We start from the raw sequence: 13,391 nt of genomic DNA, 5'->3' as shown, positions 1-13,391 counted from the left end.
GATGACTGCAGAGACAGGAGGTGATTTCTAAGCACTGTCACCTGGAGGCACAGGCGGGGCAAGGTGTTCCCATTAATAGTGTAATAACAAACCACCTTTTTTGCTGCTCACTGGCCTTCTACATCAGTGCTTTATACTGTGGCTCTTTACAGATGTTAGCTTGCTGGTCCATAGGTACAGTACTCCATGTATGCAGTGTTGAAAATGGGCTATAGAAGCTTCAAACCATTATTGCGTATTTATCGCGTGGGTACCTTAAGTCTTCAGAGATAACAGATCGGAATCAGAGCTTCCATTATGGCAGCTGTCAAAGGCACCTTAAGTCATAGAAGTAATAGAAACTTTTCAGTAACTTAGTGAGTCACTTTCCTGAGTGTCTTGGTGGTACTGGATCATTCCCCCCAGCCCTACTCCCAATTCTATGAAAATACAACACAGAGGATACAGGTACTGATTCTGTTGTCAGCCTTGGGAAATGGCATCTTGATTCTTTATGTTGGATCTTCTTCACCAACCGAGTTTGCGCAGCTACTGGGGCGATGGAATAAAAGCTTTTCCCACAATATCTTTGCTTATCTTTATTTTTAAATAATAATCAAACAGCTGCAAAACACCCCTTCTCACCACCTTTCCTCAACAGTCCTTAACAGTATTCTATAATAGTATTCCTTAACAGTACACACTACACCATTTGATCAACTTAAATACAGGCTTCCCTCCTTCACCTCCCCCAACTGATTTTCAGCGTCATGCTGCCTCTGAGCTTGGAGATGCTATTTAACTATAGTGACTGATAGCTTCCATTATAATTTTCCTCTAGAAAGGGATTAGACAAATGCATAAAGACATCTAAGCCACTGGCCATCTCTACGTATTATGACAGTGAATTCCATGTAACCTGTACTTTGTGTAAAGCCCTTCTTATTGTCTGCCCATAATCTATTCCCAGTCAGTGGTAAGTGACCTCCCAAAATTAGTGTTATAAGAAAGATGACATTCTTTCCATTTTTCACTGTCAAGTTAATAATTTTATAAATGACAGTCATGTCCCCCCCTTAGTCCCCCCCCTTTTAAACCAAAAACCCATGGGATTGAAAGGGGGACGGACAGGACAGTAGTGAGAGTCTTAACTCAGTAGTGGGGGGGGGGCTTGCCCCTTGTGCTTCCTGAGCCACTATGCCACCAACCCAGGTTAAGAATCTGGACAAATCATACTCCCCTGGTAAGAACATGGCCACAGGATCAGGGTTAGCAGCGCCTACTCCTGTCTGGGGTCTCCCTCTGTTCTGAAGTCCTCCTGAGTGAGTGAGTAGATGCCCTTACAGCCATTGTAATGTGAGCTTGCAGTCCTTCCTGCCTTGGGTAGGAAAGTGCAGGGAGGGTGCTGCTTGCCTGCATCCTCTTTTGAACAATTTCTCCCAGTATTGGAGAGGAAAATGTGTTGGCTTCTCAGACGGATTGGCACACTCTGCCCCAACCACTCTCCTGTGACTCTGTTAAATTAAAACAACAACAACACCGTGCCAGCGTCTAGGGCAGGCACACACCAGTTACTGCTGCACAATTTCTTCCCACCGCTCTCTGAGCTTTTCTTTTGACTGCTTGGCCCCTTATGCCCTGTCTTGACTGAGGCCTACCCACCCCCACCCCCACTTTCCTGTTAAGCAAACACAGTTGGTGGGTTGGAGTTGGGGCAGCACAAAGGTGTAAATGGGTTTCCAGTAAAAATAAATAAAATAAAAGCAAAAGTAAAATACAAATTTATACATCTGCCAAAACTGAGCACTATGTGAGCTCTGGAGAACCACGATCGTTCACTTGTGAGACAGGGCCAGTCTGGGGAGAACAGGATGGTTCCTCCTCCAGGAAGCATCTTAAAGCATCCTGCATAACCCACCAGAGGGGAGGAGCCTTCGTCTTGAGCTATTTGAGGAGCGATGACTAGAACCTGTGTGTTCTCTTCAATACTTGTGCTCAAATTGGCCTCTCAAAGGGTTTTTATTTCTGGATTTGGAGCTCATGTCTGCTTGCAGCCTTTTAGGGCCTGCTTCTTGAATGGTAAAGAAACAGGAAGCACTCGTTAAAAAACGGGGTCCTATAGCCGTAATCTTTTGCTAATTCTTTTAAGCCCCATTACTAACGTAAATCAGGCAGAGTTGTTTGTGGGCAGTCCTGTATCAAATAATAAGGTGAATTATACTGTGTTTTTCTCAGTTGTCATGATGGACATGGGGAAAGAGGTGTTTTGCATGCACTGGCGGAGGAAGAGGGGTGCGGGGGGAACGCACTGCCCCAGGCAGCCTGATCCTGGTGGGGTGCCATTGCGGCTCCCCCCCCAAACGCACGCACGCGCTGGGCACCACGCCGCTGCAGGCGGCACATCATGCCTCCCGGGACGTGCACCAACCACTCCCCCACCTGCTCTCCACCCCCAATGCCAGAGCATGAAGCTCCGCCATTGTTTGCATGTGTGTTTATTTTACAAGAGAGATTTGGCTAGGTTGGTGCAAACAATAAACTCACATTGTACTATACTGCAACACTGCACCAACCACAATTATTTTAAGAAAAGATAGTTAAAACTCAACTATTTATTTTTTCCCCATTGTTGTGTAAAGTGTTCTTTACCAAAAGCTTCGAAGTTTATAATAACACAGAGTTTAAGGAAACTTCCTAGTCGTAGAAATCTTGAATAATTGTATTCAGAGTCTTGTTTTCTAAGCATTTTATTCACATTGGTTTGACTTACTGAAAAGCTTTTAGTGGCATTGTGTTTACCCTAGTCAGACTTTCAGCACAGTTTGTCCCTGCAACATTTGTTGAGTTGTTGGAAATCTAATAGTGCTAGAATTCCAATGTTTTTTCACTTGTGACCATTCAGTGTTGGAAAGCCGTGGCGTATATGCTGCATTGAGGTAGCCCCTTCAGGTGTTATGTTGCCTTGTATAAGAATCTGTATCCTTGCTCATGTTTACTTACTTGAAATTTGTTAAAGCAGTGGTTCTTCAAATAATCTATTACTGGGAAGAAAATAGGCTTGTGCTTTAAGATGCTCTGTTTCTTAGAATGGGGAGGTGGGTGGTGCTGTGATCTAAACCACTGAGTCTCTTGGACTTGCCAATCGGGAAGTCGGCTCTTCGAATCCGTGTGTTGGGGTGAGCATTGTCCCAGCTTCCTCCAACCTAGCAGTTCAAAAGCACACCAGTGCAAGTAGATAAATAGGTACTGCTGTGGAAGGAGGTAAATGGCGTTTCCGTGTGCCCTGGCACTGTGTTCCATTGCGCCAGAAACGGTTTAGTAATGATGGCCACATGACCCAGAAAGCTGTCTGTGGACAAACACCTGCTTCCTGAAGTGAGATGAGCGCTGCACTCCATAGCTGCCTTTGACTGGACTTAACCATCCAGGGGTCCTTTACTTTTACCCTTAGCCATTTCTTACAGTCCTGTTGAGCAAACACTTCAGTTGTTAGACAAAGTAAATTTTCTTGCCTATCTTGCGTCAAATATTCCTGTTATCTGGGTTCTAGTACATACATTAGTATCAGTTTTCTTTTACCTGCTTACTTGCAAAATGAAAGAAATGCCTAGATATTTGAAAAGGAGGAAGAATCTTTTGCTAAACAAAACGTATAAATACTGGGGGGAAAACAAGTTGTTTGACCATTTTAATATTTGTATATGCCTAAACAGGTTACGTTTAGGCATATACAAATATGCCTAAATGTAACACAAGTTTACCTTTAACACAGGCGTAACTTAGTTAATGTTAATAAGTCTATTTTTATTTATTCTTCTCATTTCACTTACAGGTCACAGATCAAAAAACCAAAGGTAAAAGACTTTTAATTTTTCTAAAATTTACAATAAGTTTTTTTGGTCTTTGAGCAGATCATTTTCCACTTCTTTCTTAAAACAAAGTTCTTCTCCCCTTATTAGCTTCATAGGATCAGGGCATGAAATATATTTTAATACTAAAAATGTTTTTTCATAAATAATTTTAAATATAGCCTTTCATATTGTTCAGCTTGCAAAACAATTCAGAACACCTATTTACATATTTTGTTGTAGTGCCCGAAGCGACGAAACCAAGTTTAAGCCAACCAGTGACCGCCAGCCCAATTGGCAGCTCTCCATCGCCACCAGTCAATGGTGGCAACAATGCCAAAAGGGTGGCAGTGCCGAACGGTCAACCGCCAAGCGCCGCCCGCTACATGCCTCGGGAGGTGCCGCCGCGATTCCGTTGCCAGCAGGACCACAAAGTGTTACTGAAACGTGGGCAGCCCCCTCCGCCATCTTGTATGCTCCTTGGGAGTGGAGTAGGGCCACCTCCTTCTCCAGCACCTGGAGTAAATCCAAACAACGCACAACTAGTAACAACAGGAGTGCTGCTGCCATGTGACAGTGGGACTGCAACAGGTAGGAAAGCTTTTGTTATTTCCCTTTGGGTTTGAGTTCGACATTATGTGATCCTAACCCTCTATTTTCTTGCCAAATATCTTCAAGAAAAGGCTAAGGAGTAAACCCTACACAAATCCAGAGTGGAGTTCCTAAGACTGTTGGATGGTAAGCCTCCTGGCAACTCCTGCAGCCAAGCTGGTGCCAAATGTATTGCTCTGCTTTCCTTTAGACCACATCAGCAAGGCTGAGGGTGGGGGTTATTGTTGACTGGGCAGCCCAGGACCTCCATACACACTGCCCAGGCTTGCGCCCTGGGGAGGTCACTTCAGTGCTGATAACCCCCAGAGGCACACTCCATTGTCTGTTGAGACAGCCGGGTGCCAATAACAACAACATCCTCCTGAATTGTTTTAAGACAATTTTTGATTGGGTAGATAGGGAGGTAGCCCATCTTAAAAAGTGATGTTGTAGGAATAGAAAAAGGGAAATTAAAATCCTTAAACTCTGGGCACCTTCCTTATATATGGATAGTCTAATGAATTTGGAGTCTAATGAAGGCGAGTGTTACATTTTTTTACAAAACGATGAACGATGACAAATATGTATAAAGTAATTTTTCTTTAATTATAATGGAAGTTTGCTTCTCCTGATTAAAATTGGTTACCAGAACATTTAGGTCTGACAAAAGGAGGTACTTCAAAATAGCACATGCAATTAATTAGCATGGAATTCACAACTACAAGATGCTAGGTTCATGGCGTTCAGGTCTCAACAGGTGGTGGCCATGATAGCAAAAAGAAAAACATGTTCACAGTCTGCCTTAAATATCTTTTTATAATATTTTGTTTTAAAAGCATTAGTAGAATTAAAATATATACACATTAAAGATCACATACAATAAAAACATCACAGCACTAGCCCTTTCCTTAAAAGTAAGTGGCACTATTAATAAAGAAGAAAGTTCCAAAGTGCAAACTGCAGCAAGCTGCTGATTCTGAAGGTTCATCCTATCTGTACTTAAAAACAGTCATAAAAACAGGAAGAATAAAATTACAAGATAAGAAAATAATAGAAAGTCTAAAAGAATGAATTACATAAATATATCTTCCGTATTTTTACCAAGCATACCAAATATTCATGAATGTTGCCAAATAAATGTAGTGGGACTGTGTCAACCATTATGTTGTTTAGTCATATAAATCACAAACGGCCCCCAAGTAGAAGCAGAAGCAGTTTTTTCAGAAATGCACATGACTTTTAAAATAATAAGATGCACTCTTCCACATTAAATATTGGATACTAGGAATAAACAAGGAAAGAGCAGCATGTTTGCCCTTTGCTTCCCAAAGATAACTAGCTAATTCTTCAGACACAGAAAGCTGGATGAGATAGATATTGGTTCTAGAAGGCAGTTATTATACTGCTTTCAGATATCTATGCTAAACCTGATTTTTCATTGCCCTTTTACCTTGGAGAGAGGCTTGCATGCTAAAGACTTGAGATGGGCTAAAATTTCTCCCCAGAAGGTACCAAGTGAACAGATCCTCAGTGTGTTTAAAGGGTAACTGAATGTAAATGTTTTAAGGATTATTATTTTTATCTGCAAAAGATGCTATCTTTGGAGAAGTCTAAACAAGTACTGTTATTTTGTTTTTTCATCTAATTTGCACCTCTCTCACAAGCTAACCTTGAAAGTTAATTGGTACAATTGATGATGGCCCAGTTATCAATTTGCAGGACTAGGAGGTATTTTATTTGGCCTGATATGGTACTCTTCCTTACTGAGTATGGCACATAATGCATACAAAATTAAATGTGACATTGTTAAGAACATTAATGTAGCCCTTCTTGATCAAGCCAAGGTCTACCTAGTTCAGCATTGGACTAGCTCCATGCCTCTGGAAAACCTATAAGCAGGCCTGAAAACTGAAGCCTTCCCATTGTCTGTCCCTATTGATTGGAATTCAAAGCCATACTGCCTCTGAACATCCAGGTGCCATTTAGGCTATGAATTTGTTGAATTCTTTTAAAAAGTCATCTCAGTTAGTGGGCACCATAGATTTTGTGATTGTGAATGTCATAAATGATGGCTTGTAAATACTTTAAAATTCAGAATAATGCAAATAACTGGTATGTGCTGTTTATCGTTCTCCATGTGTTTATGTATAATTGTGAATAAGTTTCATTCTTTTAGATTCAACAACTGGAGGTGGTGCTTCTTCAAATTATGCAAATTCCACTTGGGGTCCTGGAGCCTCCTCCAACAGCACCAATGCCAACCCAACTCACGTCTGGGACGCGGTGATTGTAGACAGGTCTGACATGGAAGAGTGGCCTTGTATTGCCAGCAAAGATACTGAGTCTTCTTCCGAGAACACCACAGACAACAACAGTGCCTCGAACCCTGGCTTGGAGAAGAGCACTCTGCCAGGAAGCACCACTAGTAACAAAGGAAAAGGAAAAAACCAGTGCCAGTCTGGAAGCTCTGGTAACGAATGTAATCTTGGGGCCTGGAAATCTGACCCTAAAGCTAAATCTGTTCAATCTTCCAATCCTGCAGCAGAGAGTAATAGTGGTCTAGCAAGCTGGAGGAACTTGAGTGGGCAGGACAGAATTGGCCCCAGTTCTGGCTTCAGCAATTTCAACCCAAATAGCAACCCATCTGCTTGGCCAGCGCTAATTCAGGAGGGCAATTCAAGGAAAGGGACTTCAGAATCTGATAATGGTGGCTCCAATGCACAGATTAGTACAGCAGGTCAGACATCTAGGGAACAGCAGTCAAAGATGGAAAATGCGGGTGTTAACTTTGTCTCTGGCAGAGAACAGGCTCAAATTCACAACACTGATGGACCAAAAAATGGAAACACTAACTCCTTGAACTTAAGTTCACCAAACCCAATGGAGAATAAGGGAATGTCCTTTGAAATGGGCTTTGGGAACCCCTCCAGGAACACTGATGCCCCTTCACAAAGCACTGGAGAGAGAAAGACTGGGAGTGTTGGGTCTTGGGGTACAGTTAGGGGGCCTTCTGGAATGGACAGTGTCTCTGGTCAAAGCAATTCTGGAAATCATGGGAACAATGGAAAGGATAGGGAGGACTCGTGGAAGGGAGCTTCTGTTCAAAAATCGAATGGGTCACGAAATGATTCTTGGGATAACAGTAACAGGTCTACGGGTGATGGGTCTTGGACCATTGGCCCTCAACACTCTAGTGAAAACAAATGGAGTGAAGGGAACAAAATGACATCAGGGGTGTCTCAGGGAGAATGGAAACAGCCGTCTGGGTCTGATGAATTGAAGATTGGAGAATGGAGTGGTCCAAACCAACCAAATTCTAGCACTGGAGCATGGGACAATCAAAAGGGCCACCCCCTTCCTGAAAACCAAGGCAATTCCCAGGCTCCCTGTTGGGGTAGATCTTCCAGCTCTACAGGAAGTGAGGTTGGAGGTCAAAGCACTGGAAGCAACCATAAAGCAGGAAGTAGTGACAGTCACAATTCTGGACGTCGATCATATAGGCCTACACATCCTGATTGCCAAGCAGTCTTGCAAACTTTGTTGAGCAGGACTGATTTGGATCCCCGAGTGCTTTCAAATACTGGCTGGGGTCAAACTCAAATCAAGCAAGATACTGTTTGGGACATAGAAGAGATGCCAAGGGCAGAGGGAAAGACTGATAAAGGAACTGAGGGGTGGGAGAGTTCTGCCATTCAGACAAAGAGCTCAGGGGGCTGGGGAGATGCACCCAGCCAAAGCAATCAAATCAAGTCTGGATGGGGTGAACTCTCTACTCCGACAGAGTGGAAAGAGCCCAAAAACACTGGAGGATGGAATGATTTCAAGAACAATTGTTCTAATTGGGGAGGAGGAAGACAAGAAGAAAAGGTGACAACATCTTGGAATGAGAATTCCAACAAAGACCCAGGGTGGAATGGACGACCACCTAATCAAGGGTGGTCTTCTGGAAAGAATGGCTGGGGAGAGGAAGTTGACCAAACAAAAAATAGTAACTGGGAAAGTTCAGGAAACAAGTCCATGTCAGGCTGGGGTGAAGCTGGTCAAAATGAGATTGGGACTTGGGGTAATGGTGCAAATACAAACTCAAAAGGAGGGTGGGATAATAATAAAAGAACTCCAGCATGGAATGATTCTGGTAGACAAGCCAATTCCTGGAATAATCAGCAACAGCAACACCATCCGCAGTCAGAAGCACCTGGCTCCTGGGGCCCACCACCACCACAGCCTCCAGGAAATGGGAGGTCACCCAATCCTAACTGGAATAGTGGGCCACAGCCAACTGCCTCAAAGGATGAGGAACCCAGTGGCTGGGAAGAACCATCCCCCCAATCAATTAGTCGAAAAATGGATATTGATGATGGCACCTCAGCGTGGGGAGATCCCAGCAGTTACAACTACAAGAATGTGAACCTGTGGGACAAGAACTCACAAGGTGGACAAGCTTCACGAGAACAGAATCTGCCAACTCCAAGGCCCAGCAAAGTAGCACCCTCAGGTATTCCTTTTATTTGCCTTCTTCATTGTAATGCAAACTAGTAAATGCAGATCTAAATATGGTGAGAGGGTACCTGCATTCTGTAGCTAGGTCTGTGTCATTTGAAATTTTGGAGACACAACTTCATATATCAAAGAGGTGGCTTCATGTGAAATGTTCACTGTTCACAAGTAAGGCTGTTTGCTGTGTCAGGAACTGGGAGAGGGGAGCCCCAATGTGTTTAACTTGTGAAAGGGGGAATAGTGTTAACACAGAACAATCTGCAGCCAGTGGTGCTTGAAACTTCATCTGTATGGCACCACAAGGATCCCATCCATGTGCAGTCTTGATCCTATTACTTAAGCTGAATGTATGTGTATATGTGCAAATACACCTGCTGAAGCTATGCCCTAAAAGGGTGTTTTTGCAAGCTACCAGCTTACTGTCACTAAAATTTTGAATTAAGACACCCACTTGTTACTATCAAGGGGATCTGTGAACAGTAGAAGGCTTCCACAGGGTGAGTCCTTAAAAAGAGGACCTGTGGATACAGAGTACACAAGTTCCATGGGGCCTCTTTTAAAAGACTCAACCTGTATATGTGTATTTCCTGCTGAACCAGGAACTTTGTGCATGATTCCCATAGCTGGATCCCATTGTTTAACCTCCAGGACCACATGTACTATTTTAGTGCTGAATTGGGGCCTCATCCTGATCACTGTCTTGGGGAATGGTGGTGAAGGGTCTGTGGGTATTGAATTCAGCTCTCTTATCCAGCTGGTGATTGGTGCTTTCAAAGCTGACTGGTATATGCAGTCTGTTGCTGTACACTATTATCTTTGGATTGTGGGTAAGGGGACTTGTCTCTCAAGATGCATCATTACCAGTAATGGTGGTTTTTGTGAGTCAGTTTGCATCCTTGTTTCTTCAGTAGAAATATATAGCTTCATCTACAGGCAGCATTGGGCCTGCAGTTAATTTACAGTAGGGGTAGGGTATCTTTGGCCCGCATGCCAAATTTGACTTGCCCTATCTCTCCATTTGGCCTACCAGGATGTTTTATCCAAGCCATACCCAACTACCCCACCAGTGGGGCAGATAATTATGGGACTTTGTCAGAGGGGGCTGTTGCAAAGTGCTTGGGAAGCACTGAACACAGAAATTGCAAAACTCTTCACATAGCACTTCCAAAACATTCAACGATCGCCTGGTTATGACATCAGATGATTTACCGGTGGATGGTCTTGCTTATCTGTCAAAGTTGGAATTGGGGGAGATCAAGATTTGGCCTGCCAGGGCAAACATATTCCCTACCTCTGTTTTAAAGTAACTAATTGGATTAGTTAATGATTCAAATTATCCAATTTTTCTTGAATTACTTTGCTTTCCCTAGAAGTGACAATGTAATTCAGCCGCATTATGTAAAAAGCCATTTTTTTTGTTGAATGTTCAACTGCAGTTAGGTGCAGCAAAGCACCCAGGCCCCCTTCTGTGTTGGGAAGGGTGATGTGCATCGAAAAAAGGGAGTGCTTATCCTTCCTTGCCAGTCACCTCCCCTCACCCAGTTTCTCTTACTTTCAACTATTGCAGACCCTTGGTTTTTCTAGAAAACTGCAGGTGTCTGCATATACAGTTTGTTACATTTCAATGTAACATGATTTTCCTTTCATATTACCATTTTTCTGACCTCATTCAGGTATATTTTAAAAACATTTGCTTAAAGTCTTTGCCTTAGCATATAGAACATCTAATTATTGACAGAGCTTGTTTTGCGGATAGGATCAGACTTTCATTTTAGTACAATAATATTACATTATCACACTGTTTGTGTGTTTTTCTTTTACACTAAGAATCATGTGGTGTAAGAGTCAGAACAAACACTAAAGTATGATAGAATGGGGTCAGCAGTATAGAAATATGTAGATTTTTCTCAGTTGATGCTGTGCTAAATGTCAGAAAGCAACTTCAATTCATTAAAAGTGCATAATGAAAACTCTTTCTATATGAAGTCTGGAACAAAAGCACACCTCCTGCTCCAGATAATGGTACAGCTGCTTGGGGTGAACCAAATGAAACCAGCCCTGGATGGGGTGAAGCTGATGATACAGGGGCTTCTACAGGTTGGGGAAATGGACCCTCCACTGCACCAAATGCCATAAAACCTAGTGAGTACTTGCCAGTTGCCATTTCTATAACAATTTTATGTACTTTTAGATAAAAAAAATAGGTTTCTGAATGAGGGTATGGTGCTGCGCCCATGTCTGGTGTTTATTTCAGCTCTAGCATGGTAATAGAGGAAATTTTTACACACCTGATTGGATTAGTACTATATCTTGGGCAAAGATGGCATGGTAGGCAAGGAAGCAATGGAGGACCCCCCCCTTTGTCGACCTAACACAAGGTAATTTAGTCACTAATTGAAGCTCCCTGGTCCCTTGTAAGGTAGATAACAGAGGCAAGGTAAAATGTCAGTATTCATCAGAGTGGACTAGGCTGTTTGCGTCATTAAATGGTCAAGAAGCGTGTAGTGCAGGGGTGGGAATCTCTGGCCCTCCAGATGTCAGTTAGACTCCCATCAGCCCCAGCTGATGACTAACAGTCAGTGATGATGGGAGCCTAGCAGTATCTGGAGGATCACAGATTCCCCATCTCTGATGTAGGCACTCTATTCTTCTGCTGTGAATCTTACGTGTGTTTGATGATAATTACCATTCCGATATAACAAAGTCTAATATACTTACTCCATGTTAATGCTTTTATCTGCCTGGTCAGATTATTGAAAATAGCACAATAATAATTCTGTTGGAGGGTTATGTGGTTAGGAATTGGAAAATGGCAGTAATCCAGGTATATCTCTAAACCAAAGCAACTACTTCAGATTACTGTATTGGTCTGAATATGAGCCTCACTTTCCCCCAAATTCCAACCATGAGAAGATAAAGTGTGGCTTATATTTGCAACCTTATGGTATGCAGCCAGGAGCATGGGGCACCCTGTGCATAGTCCCCTTCCTCTCCCCCAAGGCTGGGAAGGGAGAGAGCAAGGAGGGGGAAGGGCCACCAGGAACGCAGCATGGCTCCCCCCCCCCCCCAAGTATGCAATCAGGAGCAGTGAGGAATGGAGCAGCTTATATTTGGGTATTCCCCCCACATTATAAAGGTGCGGCTTATTTTGGGTGCGGCTTATATTTGGGCCAATACAGTAGTTATTAATATAGGTGGCTGCACTCCTACTAATTTATAGTGTACAGGTATAAAATTATTTACTATGTTAGAATTACTGGGCACTAATTCAACGTAGCACTAAGGAGATCGTTCCATCAGCACAATCATTTTTGCCTGCCTGAAGGAACTATCTCCCCTCCATGCTCAGTGTTCTGGGGATTCACCCAACCCTCCAGAGGCGGAATTGAAGGAGGCCCAGGGGAGGAGAATTGGGGGGGGGGGAGGCCCTTTGCACTAGCAAGAGTCCTTGTGCTAGCTTCTGCTAGCATGGTGGGGTAGTTGAAACCTATCATTCTAATGCACTTTGTCACAAAACTTTGTTCTTTCAACAAAATACAGATCTCGCCAAAACAAAGTCTAAAGGCTATATTGTTAAATGTGAGGAAATGAGGGGAGCATGACAGCTACCCCTTTATGGTTTCTTGAAAAGTAATGCCCTTGGGTGGTCAGAAGTTACAAATTTTATTTTGTGCATATATATAGGTGAGTTTTTCCAACTCTAGGAAGCTGAACTTATCAGCTTAGTGTTGTATTTCAAGTTTGCTATTGAAGGGCATCTTACAGGATTTTGAATCCTCATTAGTGCATTAATTGGAACACAAAAGTTTAAGCTTTAAGACAAGTGTAGTATAAAAGAAATCTCTAGTGGATGAAATTATTAATACAGTAATACTATTGGGGGCTTTTAAAAGTTACAGTGCCAGTATCGTACCTCTATATTTGCATGACATTAAGCAGAATTAGACTGCAAATTAGCCATTACCTTGATATCTAGTCACTAGTAGTAAGGGCAGTTTTCTAGTGCAGATGCATGCAACATGGTGCTGTACAGATATTGTTGGACTTCCAAGCAGTATCTGGAGGGAACCATGTTGTTCACCCCTGTTCTAGGGTTTTTTGTGGCTACTTGCAAGTTTCTGACCATTCTCCTTTCATGTAGTGTTACATTTCTGTAGAAAAGAGGTTCTCCTTTATTAATGCAGCTAAAGGAATATTTTACTTGAAAAAAACCCACAGTTTTTATAACTGCTGCTGTAGAATATGAAACTGAAAACTATTTCTGTTCATTAACACCCAGACCTATGTCTTGTGATATTTGGTGTCTTTTTGTTTGTCTCCTTTATTCCAAATCAGAAAACATTAAGGCTATTATCCTATGCACACATCTTTGAACTAACTCGTATTGAATACAAGGAGACTTAACTTCTCAGCAAATACTGAAGTGGGGGGAATAACTTTGCTGTCTCCATTGTGGCTCCCATGGGCTCACTAAGG

At 42.7% G+C, this 13,391-nt stretch overlaps 1 protein-coding gene across 10 annotated transcripts in view; it reads left to right on the top strand.

Annotated features, from left to right (window-relative positions):
* The window catches only part of TNRC6B (trinucleotide repeat containing adaptor 6B), a 97,803-nt gene that overhangs the window by 47,236 nt on the left and 37,176 nt on the right, over positions 1-13,391 (top strand). For 8 of the 10 annotated variants that reach the window (XM_081928162.1, XM_081928159.1, XM_081928161.1 and 5 more), the window contains 4 exons: positions 3,812-3,833; positions 4,071-4,418; positions 6,595-8,913; positions 10,902-11,057. In XM_081928162.1, coding sequence (XP_081784288.1) covers positions 3,812-3,833; positions 4,071-4,418; positions 6,595-8,913; positions 10,902-11,057 — 2,845 coding nt within the window. The remainder of the gene's footprint in view (positions 1-3,811; positions 3,834-4,070; positions 4,419-6,594; positions 8,914-10,901; positions 11,058-13,391) is intronic. The other 2 variants (XM_081928158.1, XM_081928165.1) reach the window with 1 other exon arrangement.

The sequence above is a fragment of the Podarcis melisellensis genome, assembly GCF_964234715.1.
Source record: "Podarcis melisellensis genome assembly, chromosome: 10".
Taxonomy (NCBI): Eukaryota; Metazoa; Chordata; class Lepidosauria; order Squamata; family Lacertidae; genus Podarcis; species Podarcis melisellensis.
The sequence above is the reverse complement of the archived record's forward strand: the minus strand, read 5'-3'. Positions and strand labels throughout refer to the sequence as shown.